Source organism: Bipolaris victoriae, assembly GCF_000527765.1.
Source record: "Bipolaris victoriae FI3 unplaced genomic scaffold scaffold_3, whole genome shotgun sequence".
NCBI classification, from domain to species: domain Eukaryota; kingdom Fungi; phylum Ascomycota; class Dothideomycetes; order Pleosporales; family Pleosporaceae; genus Bipolaris; species Bipolaris victoriae.
This window is the reverse complement of record NW_014575389.1, coordinates 322811-336818: the sequence shown is the minus strand read 5'-3', so window position 1 is coordinate 336818 and position 14008 is coordinate 322811. Positions and strand designations below refer to the sequence as shown.

Genomic DNA, 14008 nt, shown 5'->3' with positions numbered 1-14008 from the left:
CTCGTTCGCTGGGGAGGGCGCTGGCTGGTGCTTGGTGGAGCAACTCCAGGAGGCAGCGAGATACAAGCACCTGTCCACCACCACCGGCCCCAAAACACACGCCTCTCCTGCCTAGCCTGTCCTGCTTCTGCGACGTCCTCTTGGCTCTGCTTGCTAGTCCCCTCCATCACCTCACCACCAAATTCTCCTTGTCCACCCAACCGCCCAACCGCCCACCCCATCTTCCTCCCCGCCCACGGTCATAATGGCCAACGACGAATATGACGTGAGTGCCCGTCCGCCTGCAGTCGACAGTCTACCGCATCTGCTGACCGCCCGCCTACACAGTTCCTCTTCAAGGGTACCTCCAGGCCCCGTCATCGTCCTTAGACTGCCCCGCTAACCCCCGCAGTGGTGCTCATCGGAGACTCTGGCGTCGGTAAATCCAACCTTTTGAGCCGTTTCACGCGCAACGAGTTCAACCTCGACTCAAAGTCGACCATCGGTGTCGAGTTTGCGACCCGTTCCATTCAAGTCGACGCCAAGACGATCAAGGCCCAGATTTGGGATACTGCCGGCCAGGAGCGTTACCGCGCCATCACATCCGCATACTACCGTGGCGCAGTCGGCGCTCTGCTTGTCTACGACATCAGCAAGCACCAGACATACGAGAACGTCACCAGGTGGCTCAAGGAGCTGCGCGACCATGCCGACTCCAACATTGTCATTATGCTCGTCGGTAACAAGAGCGATTTGAGGCATCTGCGGGCAGTGCCAACTGAGGAGGCTAAGCAGTTTGCGAGTGCGTATACCTGATATGCGGCTTTTGGTTGTTCACTCACGTTTGTACTAACCACTATTTATAGGCGAGAACAACCTTTCCTTCATTGAGACGTCCGCCTTGGACGCCAGCAACGTCGAGCTTGCTTTCCAGAACATTCTCACAGGTAGGCGCCCCCCACCAGTAGCTCCAAGAAGCATTGTCATTAACTTGACTCCCAGAAATCTACCGCATCGTCTCAAGCAAAGCTCTTGACCAGGGCGAAGGCAGTGGCCCAGTCCTGGGCAACGACCGCAAGGTGCTCGAAATCAGCAAGTCGGCCGACGCAGAGCAGAAGAAGGGATGCTGCTAGACGAACAACCCACCAGCCCAAACAGCAATGCTCCGCCGACACTGTCTCTGGCCCTGGCCCTGGCTGCTTCTGCGTGGCGCATGTTGTTTTGACCGGGACAAGGACGGTGCGCTCCCACGGCGGGCGATACCATGAATGCAATGTGCTACACGAGTCACGCAAATGCCCTCCAATTGGCGTCCAGGAAGTCCCTCGCTTTTTACATGTGCTTTGTGTCTCTGCTTGCTTTCTGTTCGGCTAAAGGTGTCTTGGGGGAAGGGGGGGATCTCGATACTTGGTTTTGCCTGCCGCAAGGCCCTGTTTTTATGTTGGACACGGGAGATGATAATGGAATTGACTGATGTGTATCTGACGTCTTATGCAATGACACTTCATGTTAGATTCTTTTTTTGCGGGTTCCACAAACATACCATGTCACAATCGCTACTTGGAGAGAGATATATGTCACAATCACTAATCGACGGGATGTATTCTTGTCCGAAAGGAAGGAAAATGCAGAATGTCTATTGGTTTGGGGTATGCTCATCATGCTCATGAAACGCCTATACTCTTTCTACTGCCATTCATGTCATTAGGTCGCCATGTCTCTTCTGCCTTTGTCCCAGGAGGCAGATACTGTGCGCTCTGCTCAGACGTCCGTCTATATGCCGCCCCGCCCAGACTGTCATCTCGCTTCTCATCTCTCGACTCGGAAATGCCTGCCATGGGATACATTCCCGTTCCCGACATGGTCGATGGACTAGCTGTGAATGCTGCTCGCGACTTGACATCCGTCGCAAGTGGGAGAAGCGTGCCATGGTCCTTGGACTTGAGCGCTTTTGCGCGCTTGTCCGCCCTGGCGGAATCGTGTGTGCGGTCGTAGAGGTATAGGCCGAGGAAGGTGAGTACAAACCCGAAGGCCTGTACTTTGGTCATTGGTTTTCCGAACCAGACAATGGCGAAGACAATGACGAAGACGCGCTTGATCAAACTCGCGACGGAGTACGTGACAGGGGAAACCATGGATAGTAGCACAAAAGCTACAATGTTTTGTCCAAAATGGAATGTTCCGTTGAAGAGAAACTCGATGAATAGTCGTCCGTGGTCAAGAGCGTCGGGGTGATCTGAAAGTTCGATCGAGGCATCGTGCAAAAAGTCAAAAATGAGCGTGAAGCCCTCGGACCATAGCCAGAGAGGGAGGGTAAAGAGGAACGCAAGTCCGGAGGAGTAGCAAAGTAGATTGAGCTTATCTGGCTTGGTGAATCGGTTGGGTGGGAGTCCGTCTTTCTCTGCAGCTGCGGCATCGTTGAAGATTTGCTTCGAGACAATGTTCTGTACTACGAAGAGGATCGCGCTGGCGAAAGCGGAGATCAAGCCGATGAAGTTGGCGTTGAAGTCAGCTGAGCATGCTAGTACTACACCCAGAGTGAGAGGTATCAGTGAGAGATATGTAGGCAGCGAGTACTGGATCTTGAAAAAGATGCTGTATGCCATGACAGTCAGGAGCGGCGAAAGTCCCTTGATAGTGTGCACGAGCGACACGGGTATTCTCGACGTAGCGTCCGCGCTCAGTATATGTCCACCAATTTGAAAGCATGTCAGGGGCAGTGTGGCCATGACGAGCTCCCTTGAGGGCGGGCGGATTCCATATTTCAAAAAGGGCATTGTCTGTTTCAAGCGCGGAAACTTCCTGGCCAGCATGCCGAGTATCAGACACCAGCCAGATACAAAGGCAAACTGCACAGTCGTGAGGGTAATGGGTTTGGGCAGCGCGGTGAGAATGGCCTTGGAGGACATGTTCGTAAAGATGGACGTCATATACCAGGCGCCACATAGCAACTGCGCCTCGAGTTAGCGTTGCGTCATGTGTACCTTGTGCGTTGGAAAGCATACAATGAGCTTTGGTGAGAGCGGTGCCTTGAGCGCGTCGGCAATCTCGTGGGCATTCTGGCTGACGCTGCCTTTGCGCGTGCGTATCGTCTTGAAGGCTTCGCTCAAGCTCTTTTGGCGCCCGTGTCTGGTCGAGGGGCCCGACGTCGAAGCATTCACTCCGCCGAACCTCGCCTCTTTGCGCGGTTGCCACCTATCTGCGGGCATCGCGCTACCGTTGGCTTGAGTTGCAGGATTGGGACTAGGGGACCGCGACGAGCTGAGGCCATAGCCATGGTCCTCCTCTGGTGTAGGCATGAGATCGGGTTGGAAGGCGGGAAATTTGAAGGTAGCATTGGGACTGGGGTCCCGCGCCGACGGGGGCGACATGGCGACTGCGGAGCAAAGCGTCGTCGAGAGGAGTGAGGGGGTTTATCGTGAAAGAGTTCGTTACGCCATGGGTGGTGAAAGGGAATCAAGCGTCGGGGTTACAGACTATAGGGAGTGCAATGCGGGTTACATGTACAAGACGCCGAAAGTCGCGGGGCCTGGCAACGGTAGCGAGGGGCGTGTACCGGGGATCTGGACGGAGGATTGTCCCAAGAATAGGACGCGGTGTTAGAAAACAAGCGTCGCAATGGGTCCGTAATTAGCGGAGAATTGTCTGGCTAGCGTTCGTGATCCTATCGACACGCGTCCAAAAGCGGTTCGGTTGATGGCTGGGGGGCAAAGTGACAGGGGGGCGGGGAGACAGGCGACTGCTTGGCTTTGCACCACCACTACGATTCGTCGGTCGAGCTCCGCTGATAGAGCTTCCAACGTCTGCGTCACTTGGTCTTCCTTACCGCAGAGACATCAATTACAATTAAAAAGAAAAGAAAACTAACAGAAAAATCATTTTCTGGTCTAGTTCGCATGCATCAAGCGGGTCCAGCAGTCAGACTATGTTTGTGAAGTTGAATCGACTATCGTCATCGGTTTTGCTTTCTTCATTCCTACTCCTGTTACAGCGGCCGCTAGCTGCTCGAGCACACAGCGTCTCCATGTTGTCCTTCGACGAAGCATGGCACGTTCTTGGACCTTTTCAAATTGGGACCAGAGGCACGTCATGAATGAGCACGCTAGCCTGAGAGCAACCCCCACCTACTAACGTATACCTAGAGGCTTCGTGGGGTGCAGATCCACTAGAGTATGCTGGCGGCTTTAGGAACCTCACTTACGACCCAGCCGCAAAATTCCCTAGTGCCCTACCAGCGAATGGGACTGCGTCGTGGAACATCACCAAGGCTAAGCAGACCCTAAGCACTGTCAGCTCGGCTAATGCATCTTTGAGCATCAGCTATTCAAACGTCGACTGGGAATTTTTAAAAGTCATTTACGGATGGGCTGCCGTTCAGTACCAGGCCTGGGTACGCGGCGAGATTGTTGTGGGCGGGAATGATACTCAGCCTGTCGTCTTGCACACGGACTCTATCCTAGAGTACTGGATCGACGATAAGCATTATTTCGGGGGTGACTACTACAGCTACCGGCACGCACCTCCTGTGTTACATCTTACGCCTGGTTCACACAGAATTGATATCCGCCTGGTCCGCGACGTAAGAGCCTTTGGGGGTATTCTAGAGCCCACAATTGACGTTGTGGTCGACATACGACAAGTGACTGGATCACTCGAACTTGCGAACACTGGAATTCTGATGTCTGATTTCATAAATGGAAAGCCCGCCTCTAATATCGGGTCGGTATCCCTGAGGAATAGCGGGCAGGAGGATATTGAGATTTTGAGCATTCAACAATCAATTGCCAGCTCTCAAATTCCCTTCACGGAGCGAGACGTGACTGGTCAGACTCCTTTCAAAGTAGACTCAGACGTCGCTGACCAGAGGAACCACATGTCCTCAGACGATCGTCGTACCTTCCCTATGACCATAGTTGCTGGTCAAACGAGGCCTGTGTCATTCGATATCCTTCCAGCAGCCACTAATACGTCTACTACGGACTATGAGATAAAATACAGAACAGTTGGCAGCACCCAATCTTCGACAATCCGCGCTTCCCAGCCCCTTAACCACGTAGACCTTTATGCACCTCATAAGATTACATTTCTCCATTCAGGTGGCATGGTATCCTACGCTATGCTTCGGCCTCCTACCAAGAACGCGACTTGCCAACCCAATCGCTCGAAACTACCGGTTCTTCTGCAGCTTCATGGAGCAGGAGTTGAAGCTGACAACCCCATGGTATATCATGCACTTGACCCTGTGTCAGACCTCTGCGCATGGGTGTTGTTCCCAACAGGCGTTACTACATGGTCCGGCGATGACTGGCACAACTGGGGCTTTACTGATGTTGAAGCAGCAATTTCGGCAATTCCAGACTGGATTCAAAACAACAACTGGACTGGCCCCGACGTTGATGTAGATCGCTGGATAGTTTCAGGTCACTCCAATGGCGGTCAAGGGACTTGGTTCGCCTTGACACATCGTCCAGACAAGGTGCTGGCTGCGGCCCCGATTTCTGGATACACCAGTATCCAAAAGTATGTCCCATACGAACTTTGGCAGGGCGCAGACCCTAGGCGCAAAGAGACGATAAGCGCATCCCTAAACAGTTATCGCCATGAATTGCTGATGCCGAATGTGCGAGGTATTCCTATTCAACAGCAGCATGGCGGCATTGATGACAACGTACCGGCGTACAATTCGCGCCTACTAGCACAACAAATCCATCAAGAGAACGCTAACTCGAGTTTCAACGAGGTCGTTGGCTTCAGCCATTGGTGGGATGGTGTCATGACTACACCGCAATTAGTCAGCTTCTATTACACACAGACAAATAGTGAGGATGCCATGCCACGAAAACTGAAGCAGTTCAGCTTCCTCGTTGGAGATCCAGGAGATATGGGTAGCAAAGGTGGGATCGGAGTGAAACATTTAGAGGATCCAGGACGATATGGAAGAGTCAGTGTTCGAGGGAACGTTATCAGGACTTCCAATGTGCAAGATCTTGAATTTGATATCGCTCTTTGGAAGGAGTCGGTAATCATTGACCAGAAAAGGGTGGAACTCCCAGGTACGCCAAGTCCAGGAGAGGCAGTAATCAATGTCTACAAATCGGCGGATGGTTGGACGCTGGGTCCAGGTGGGAAAGAAACCGGACATCTCCAACGAAATGGTCGTCAGCTGGGTTCCATGACTGCCATTCTTCGTACACAAGGCTCCTTTATTATTCGTCATTCAGGGTCTACCGCCGCATCTCATATTGCTTTGCAGGTTTCCCGCAATCTCCACCAATACTTCAAAGCAGACACCCAAATTCTCCCATCTGCATCGAAGTCTATCCCTCCAGACTCTTCTGGGAATGTCATCACCCTAGGTATCGCCAGTAGTCTCCCGCCGTTCCAATCTAGCTTTCCCGTCCATGTCGGTGAATTTGGAGTCACTATTCGCGATTATCGTGGTCAGGAGCACCAGTATGGGGAGGAGGCCCGTGGTGCAGCGTTCCTTCGCCCACTTGAAGGTGAACGACTGGAATTGGTTCTCTGGGGTTCTGATGAGGCAGGACTGCAGCAGGCGGCACGGATTTTGCCCCTTATGACAGGCGTGGGTCAACCAGACTTTGTAATCTTCGGTGAAAGTGCAAGATGGAAGGGAATTGAGGGTGTGCTGGCTATGGGCTTCTTTGATTCCAACTGGGAAATCACTCCTGCCAGTGTCATTGACAGTAACATTGACACGTATCAGGCTGATTAGGCACCATGCACTGTGTGTGTATGTAAATACGAGACAGCATATACATGAGAAGCCACATCTTTATTGTTGCTGTCTTTACTTTATTCTTGCATGAACTATAAGTAATTCCTAGATTCTGAAGACCGTTTCTGCATTCAAATCAGATTTTCTTTTGAACTTCTAATTTGCAGGTTTTAACGTCAAAGAAGCCACATACCTGTTGTTATTATATTCACTCTTCCCATCTAAAAAAACAAAAGCAAGACCTATGTGAAGATTGTATTTGCACGTCAATTAAATTTTCTTTCGAACTTCTCATTTATAGGAGGGAGTCTTCCAGTGTTAGCGCCGAAGAAGCTCTCTTAATTCCTCCTTATTTGACCAATGCACTATTTCTAAGTCAATTACTGCACCTAGCCACTCCAGAGAACAACTGTATAGTCAATGCAACAATGATCCTTGCCATCACTACTGGCGATCCCCTAGGCACTTGGACGGCAAGACTAGCAAAGGCTTTAGCCTTGGCATGGAGTGAAAGTGAATGCGGAAAATCCCGCCATGACGCGCCTGCCTTCGCACTCACTGCGACTGATTTAAAGGCTCCTCTCGCCGCCACCCCGCCTTCTTCTTTTTGCTGTGACCTCCCCGTCCCCCTCCTTCCTTTTGTGCCGCCGTAGCTCTCTCCTTGCTGCAGCACCTTCTGCCACCTAATCTGTGTACATCTGAGCTGTTCGTCGTCGCTTCTGTATCTACCTTGGTCATATACGACGCCACCCAAGCCTCGACAGGCATCTGTCCTGCATCTTATCTGCACATTTGCCCCATTGCCCCAGATTTGATCCCCACCACCTTTCGGAACCGCAGTCTTGTCCTCGTCCAGCCTGCATACTACGTGAGCTTTCCAGATCTATACCATCTAATTCCCCGCACACACGTTCAAGTGCCGCTGCCATGAGCTTCAACATCGCATCCGACGGTTCGCCTACACCTCGCAAGGGTCCCACTCGGTTCCCGGTACCAGGGTACCTCAGAATCGACACTTCACCCGAGGCTTTGGGTCAGGCGGTAGGCAAATTGAGTCTAGGCGGCTATCCATATGCTTTGCAACGCGTCTTTGGCTCAGCGTTGACTTCCAATACACAGGGCTTCAAGCGATCACTTGGACCTTCTACCCTAGGCAATCGACCGCTTCTGGAACCGCACAATCCGCTCGATGGTTACAAGGTTCGTGATACTCATACTCGCCCCTTGGCACATCAAATTTGCTTTCCGTACTAATCAATCTAATGTATGCAGAAGTCCAGCACAGAAGCCGATGAGGATCGAGCCATAGTGGACTCAATGTTGCAGCGCTTCAACAGGCACTCTCCTCTCCATGATCCGTACAGTTCTTCTAGTGGCTCTGTTTCCCTTACTCCAGCCACGGAAGATTTCACGTCCACGCCACCCACGGAGATGGAAAACTCAGTTGTCCTTGTCGAAGCTGTCGAGCTGCAGAAGCTGAAGTTTGAGCTACAGGAAGCTCGCAACGAAGTCAATCGCGTAAACCAGGAGATGCACAGCCAAAACGTAGCCCGATCAACCATGGAGCACCTCACGCAATCGTCGGAGCCTGATTATGGTTACTCAGACGACATCACCGAGCAGACTCTTGCAAGCCTACAGAACAAGTTCAACGCCTCGACCCAAGGCACATACGGCTGGGGCAATGGGTCTGCTCGTACAGCTCACGTGGGCAGCAATGGATTCGGAGCTCCCTACCCGACCCAGGGACAAGTACAGACCCGAACACAGTCCTCCCAGTCAAGCTATCGTCGCACCGGCTACTTGAACGAGCCCACTCACTTTCCGCTTGACCAAAGCTTCCGTAGCACCAGCAGGGCAAGCAGCATCAGCAACGTAATGAATAGTGGTATGTCCAATAGTATGTATACTGGCTCTAGCAATGGCATGGGCATGGGTGTGGGCAATAACTTGAGCAACCCGCCTACTCGTCCAAGCTCCGCATTTGATCCTGGATACAATCAATACGCTCTGCCGCCAATGTATCCTATTGGTCATCCGACTCCAATCGGCACCATTTCCAGCAACTTATCTGCGGACGCGAACGAGTTCAACTTCGCCAACAACATGGGATCTTCGCCGTGGAACACACAGGTTAGTCGTTGATTGTTTCCATACCCGGATTCTGAACTGACGATTACTCAGGCCCAACCCGAGACTGGTACTACCCAGTACGTTCCCCCTGTCGAGCCGATGAATTACCGTCGTTTGTTGGACCGCAACATGAGCTGCAACTGGAAATACATCGTTGACAAGATCATCTGCAACAACGATCAGCAAGCTTCCATCTTTCTCCAACAGAAGCTCAAGGTGGGCACTCCAGAACAGAAGTACGAAATCGTCGAAGCGATCATTTCCCAAGCGTATGCTTTGATGATCAACCGGTTCGGTAATTTCCTCGTTCAGCGCTGCTTCGAACATGGTACACATGATCAGGTAATTGCCATTGCTCAAGCTATCCGTGGCAACACTCTTGCGCTGAGCATGGATGCTTTCGGTTGCCATGTTATTCAGAAAGCTTTCGACTGCGTCCCCGAGGAGTACAAGGCAACCATGGTCCATGAGCTTCTCCGTCGCATTCCAGAAACCGTAATCCACCGCTATGCTTGCCATGTCTGGCAGAAGCTATTCGAGCTTCGTTGGAGTGACTCTCCACCTCAGATCATGCGCTACGTCAACGAGGCCCTTCGCGGTATGTGGCATGAGGTCGCGTTGGGCGAGACCGGTAGTCTTGTGGTCCAGAACATCTTCGAGAATTGTCTGGAAGAAGACAAGGTATTTGCCCACGACGGATGTAATGTGTTAGTTATGCTGACTGTTACAGCGTCCCTGCATCAACGAGGTATTGGCCAGCATCGATGTGATTGCACATGGACAGTTTGGAAACTGGTGCATTCAGCACATTTGCGAGCATGGTGCGCCGGCTGATCGTAGTCGAGCAATTGAGCACATTCTTCGCTTTAGCACGGAGTACAGCATGGATCAATATGCCTCCAAGGTCATCGAGAAATGCCTCAAGATTGGTGGCAGCGAGTTTCTAGACCGTTATCTCGATCGTGTTTGCGAGGCTCGCCCTGACCGTCCACGGATGCCTTTGATTGACAGTAAGTGACAGCCTTTGTGCTCATTCAATGCAAGAGAAACTAATTTCGAGACAGTTGCGGGTGATCAGTTCGGTAACTATCTCATCCAGTACATCCTGACCAACAGCAGCTCTCAGCATCGTGAGCTTGTCGGTGGCCATATTCGGAAGCATATGGTTTCACTTCGCGGTTCCAAGTACGGCTCCCGTGTTGCGATGCTCTGCTGCAACCCTGCCCTTACTACGCGCCCCGGGCCCCCAGCTGGTATGCTCCCACGCTACGGCAACCCGACGTCGCGACCCACTTTTGGCTCTTTTCGGTAGATTTCAAGTCTGGGGCTCTAGATATCGCCGACCACATACGTACCGTTGGGTATCATCAGCTTGTGCACCCCTCGCTCTCAATCTCGAAGAAGGTCTCGTGGATATGCCCAAAAGCTAAGATCAATGTCGAAACAATTGTCAGATCGATTGGCTTAAGATGAGCACAGTGAGCATGAATTGCTTTCTCCTGACACAAAATCGCTTGGTGGATATAGTTTATTGACCTACATGACTTTTCTTGTTTATCCTGACATTTTCAGTGGTCGTGACGGCTTTGGTCAGATCAGCGAGGGAAGTCTGGGGCGATATGGCGAACAGCGAACTGGATTGTGCGTACATAGTTATACTTCTTAATAAGCAGACTGATTAAGCGGGAATACGGTAGTTAGTGGGTAATGTTTACTAAGGAATACATATGTTTTCCATTGAGTTGTCCGACGAATCCAGTGTCTGTGCTATGTGAAGTTTATGATGCGGGAATATCCTTGGGACTCTCTTCAACAGAGTTGGTTGGGAATGAAGGACTTGTTTACCAAGTCAAGGAATGCAATATGCTCGCTAAGCTTTCGGGTTGAAGGGTGAATGTCGCAATAGCTCGGGGAAAGTATGGAGATTGTACGGACTTCGGCAATCTTCGGACGCGTTCGGGCAAGTGCTTCTCGGTTTGACAACAAGATGTTTTGGACAGCAACGAAAAGGCCCATGAAAGGGAGGCGATAGTAGGGCATGGCGAACATATAGATGGTCTAGAAAGCAACGACAATAGTCAAGCCGCATGGCCGACCATGGTCGGAGGGCGAGCAGCGGCGTGCCGGCAAGTATGGAGATGCCGCTTCGGCGCAAACTCTGAGCCGCACGCGACGTACGACATGCGACGCGTTGCCGACATGGGACAGATCGGAAGCATGGCTTACACCTGCTGCAGGTGCTTACTTTGCAGCTGTTCTTGCGTCGATTTTTTCAGGATACCGAATACGTGCGTTGGTAGATTCTGATATCAATGAAGCCGGGCAATGGATGCAATTGCCATTTGCGGTCAGAAAGATACACAGCAAGAGGCATGTACTCGGACAGTTTCTCGAGCCAAAGACCGCAGCTTGTCTCGTTTGCGCAAGACAGTGTATGCATGTATTTGAGGTATCACGCATCAATGACCTGACCTTAGTGCGGCGTCTGTAATCGGGCCAGAAGATTTTGGAGGGCTTGGGCTAGGCAGGGTCCGCCGAAAAAGCTCTTACCTCATCAACAGGGCCTAGCGGTGCCGGAAGCTCGGCGACGTCACCATGCTGTATGTGCCCTAGATTTGATTGCCGCATCATGTTTTAATAAGTCGCCGTAGACGCCGTTTTATTTTCCATATCACCTCACAGTCATCGATTCTTCAACAGTGGAACAACCCCTCATAAACCCTCCCACCTGCCTTACATCCATCAATCCACACGCCAACAACCCATCATTTTTACCCAGCCATATTCACATAACCCAAGATGAAGGTTCTCACCAAGGAAGAGGAACAAGCGCATTACAAGTAGGCGCGACCACAACCCTGCCAAAAACTTTGTGCTAACGAACAGCAGTGCTACAGTTAAGGGTGGCACAATCGGCGGTCTTATCGGCACAGCAGTAGGCGCTGCGGCTGTTGTGGGCGCAAGCAGACGCTACCACTCCTTCCGAGCCCTCACTGTGCCATTCCGGGCTTTCCTTATCGCTTCAACCGGAACCTTTGTTGGTATGTCCAAACCCAACAATATCCTTGTACTACAAGATTCCAGAGTCTAACCGTACAATTTAGCCGTCATCGCCGCCGACCGGGCTTCCGCACAATACGACATTGAACACACTCCCGAAAAGAAGCGTCAGATCGAGCGTGACCAGCAACGAGAAAACCTTCTCGAAGCCAACAAAACGCCCTTCCAACGTGCGAAAGATTGGGCGACGGAGAACCGTTACCCGCTCCTGTTCGGCTTCTGGGTTGCTTCCATGGCCGGCTCATGGCATATGGTCAACCGCAACCCTTACCTGAGTGGGTCACAGAAGCTTGTGCAGGCGCGTATGTACGCTCAGGGTGGTACACTGGCTGCGCTACTAGGCAGCTTTGCCATTGAGGGTGCAGATGCGGCCAAGGGCAAGGGAAGGTGGGAGACCATCAAGATTATCGACCCCAACGACCCCGAGCACAAGCACATCATTGAGAAGAGGATCCACCACGAGAGATATGCTGGTGAGGACCAGTGGAGAGGTACGAGGCTTTCATTCAATGCATGAAAGATAGCAAGCTGACTTGAGGACATAGAAATGGTCGAAGCTGAGGAACAGCGCCAAAAGGAGCGCGAGAACGCCAAGGCAAATGGCCAACGAGCCAAGCAGCAATGAGATGCTGCAAACAAGAAATAAGAGAAGCCCGAAGATGAAGACCAATAAGACCAACATCGGACCTGAAGTCTTTTCGCCTCGGAGCCTATTCTTACCTACTCATCTCGGATAGCTTCACCAGCCCGTTCACCGTGTATATTTGTAGGGTTTCATGCGCCATGCGGGGGTTTTGATGCAAATTTGCAGGCGTTTACAAGAAGCATTGGTGTTATTTTTTCTTTTTCCAATACCTCCTTACGACTCATGTATAACTAGGTAGGGTATGCTCGTAATTGGCTAGGAATGCAGCGGCGCATACCTTTAGAGCTCACTGTACTTCAAAAGGAAAATTTCCTTGCGTCAATCTACTACTACATCAACCATGACAGTAGCCAATCAAACGATAAATTGCCCGAGAAGCAAATATTCTGAACGCGATTTTGTTAGTAGTTTTAGGGTCCATGATGACGTCTACGCGTTTATATGGAGGCACTACCATGCATGAAGCACGTCACTCAAATTCGCAACGAAGTTGATAAAGATTGATACAATACGCTCGCTCCTTAATGCTCTTGGTTCTTATTTTGTATATTTTACATTTTGGACGAGATAAAAAGAGAAATAAGAGTCATGTCGGACTCGGATGTGTCCCAGCTACTCGACTCGATATCACATAGGCTCATAACAAACACTAGCCTTGTCCACGCGCCCAAGAAGCCTCAAGATGCGCAACTGACGGCAACCATTGCAGACCTGCATGTCCACCCCACAATCGAAGCTCTCCTACATATTCTGAACCACGACCTGTCATCTGCACACTTTCTCGTTCGACACATGCAAGCCCCGCCAGCTGTGGAGGGGATGCTTCTCCATGGCATCCTGCACCGTGCCGAAGGCGACTTTAACAACGCACGGGCATGGATAAGCGACGTCTCGGACGCGTGTGAAGGTTACCAACCCAAACACAAGGACGAAGGCCAGAAACTAGATCCCGAAGTTGCCAAACAAGTCGGCAGCAACTTGCAGATATCTGGTTCACTTGTCAAGTTCGTTTATGGTGACGAAGATGCTGGAAGTCTTATCGATGCTGTCGAGGCTTTTCGAAAAGAAAAGCAGGCACAGAGGAGGGAGGAGGAAGAGAAGGGGATTGAGCGGAGGATTAGAGAAGAGGCGGAGAAAGTGCTGGAGTGGTGTAGGAGCAAGTTTGGGAGTGGGGTGTGGCGGGATGCGACAAGGGCTTGGGTGAAGAATAGTGAGGAGATTAGTAAGATTAGTGGGAGTATGGTGAGTGGTGGGAAGGGGTATAGGGACTTTTGATTTTGAATAACAGTTCAGAATTAGAACCAAATTGATTTCGATGTAGTACCAATTCGTATGAAGGAGTTTTCTTTTTCAGTCTTGGTGCCGTGGAAGCTTTCTTAATTTCCTCTTGTTGAGCCACGATACTGATTCTAAGTCAAAATACTGTATCTAGCTACTTTAGAAAACCACCTAGC

At 51.2% G+C, this 14008-nt stretch overlaps 7 protein-coding genes across 7 annotated transcripts; 5 read left to right on the top strand and 2 right to left on the bottom strand.

Annotated features, from left to right (window-relative positions):
• Positions 1–244: 244 nt before the first annotated feature.
• COCVIDRAFT_22201 (hypothetical protein) lies at positions 245–1112 on the top strand (the record flags this gene model as incomplete). The annotated part of the gene is made up of 5 exons (XM_014706385.1): positions 245–265; positions 328–340; positions 392–781; positions 846–926; positions 982–1112. 5 exons carry the CDS (start codon positions 245–247, stop codon positions 1110–1112), a joined length of 636 nt encoding a protein of 211 aa, XP_014561871.1.
• Positions 1113–1643: 531 nt separating this feature from the next.
• COCVIDRAFT_22200 (hypothetical protein) lies at positions 1644–3350 on the bottom strand (the record flags this gene model as incomplete). Its single annotated transcript, XM_014706384.1, has 2 exons — positions 1644–2930; positions 2985–3350. 2 exons carry the CDS (start codon positions 3348–3350, stop codon positions 1644–1646), a joined length of 1653 nt encoding a protein of 550 aa, XP_014561870.1.
• A 67-nt stretch (positions 3351–3417) lies between these two features.
• Positions 3418–6712, top strand: COCVIDRAFT_22199 (hypothetical protein; the record flags this gene model as incomplete). The annotated part of the gene is made up of 2 exons (XM_014706383.1): positions 3418–3517; positions 4122–6712. The coding sequence occupies 2 exons, from the start codon at positions 3418–3420 to the stop codon at positions 6710–6712; spliced, it is 2691 nt and encodes an 896-aa protein (XP_014561869.1).
• A 379-nt stretch (positions 6713–7091) lies between these two features.
• Positions 7092–7463, bottom strand: COCVIDRAFT_85588 (hypothetical protein; the record flags this gene model as incomplete). The annotated part of the gene is made up of 1 exon (XM_014706490.1): positions 7092–7463. A coding segment is annotated over one exon (372 nt), but the record flags the coding sequence as incomplete, so codon positions are not given.
• Positions 7464–7642: 179 nt separating this feature from the next.
• Positions 7643–10160, top strand: COCVIDRAFT_22198 (hypothetical protein; the record flags this gene model as incomplete). The annotated part of the gene is made up of 5 exons (XM_014706382.1): positions 7643–7915; positions 7988–8848; positions 8900–9529; positions 9579–9858; positions 9913–10160. 5 exons carry the CDS (start codon positions 7643–7645, stop codon positions 10158–10160), a joined length of 2292 nt encoding a protein of 763 aa, XP_014561868.1.
• A 1487-nt stretch (positions 10161–11647) lies between these two features.
• On the top strand, positions 11648–12533 carry COCVIDRAFT_33223 (hypothetical protein; the record flags this gene model as incomplete). Its single annotated transcript, XM_014706489.1, has 4 exons — positions 11648–11688; positions 11738–11889; positions 11953–12399; positions 12454–12533. 4 exons carry the CDS (start codon positions 11648–11650, stop codon positions 12531–12533), a joined length of 720 nt encoding a protein of 239 aa, XP_014561975.1.
• Positions 12534–13142: 609 nt separating this feature from the next.
• COCVIDRAFT_85459 (hypothetical protein) lies at positions 13143–13829 on the top strand (the record flags this gene model as incomplete). Its single annotated transcript, XM_014706488.1, has 1 exon — positions 13143–13829. One exon carries the CDS (start codon positions 13143–13145, stop codon positions 13827–13829), a length of 687 nt encoding a protein of 228 aa, XP_014561974.1.
• Between the last annotated feature and the right edge of the window lie 179 nt (positions 13830–14008).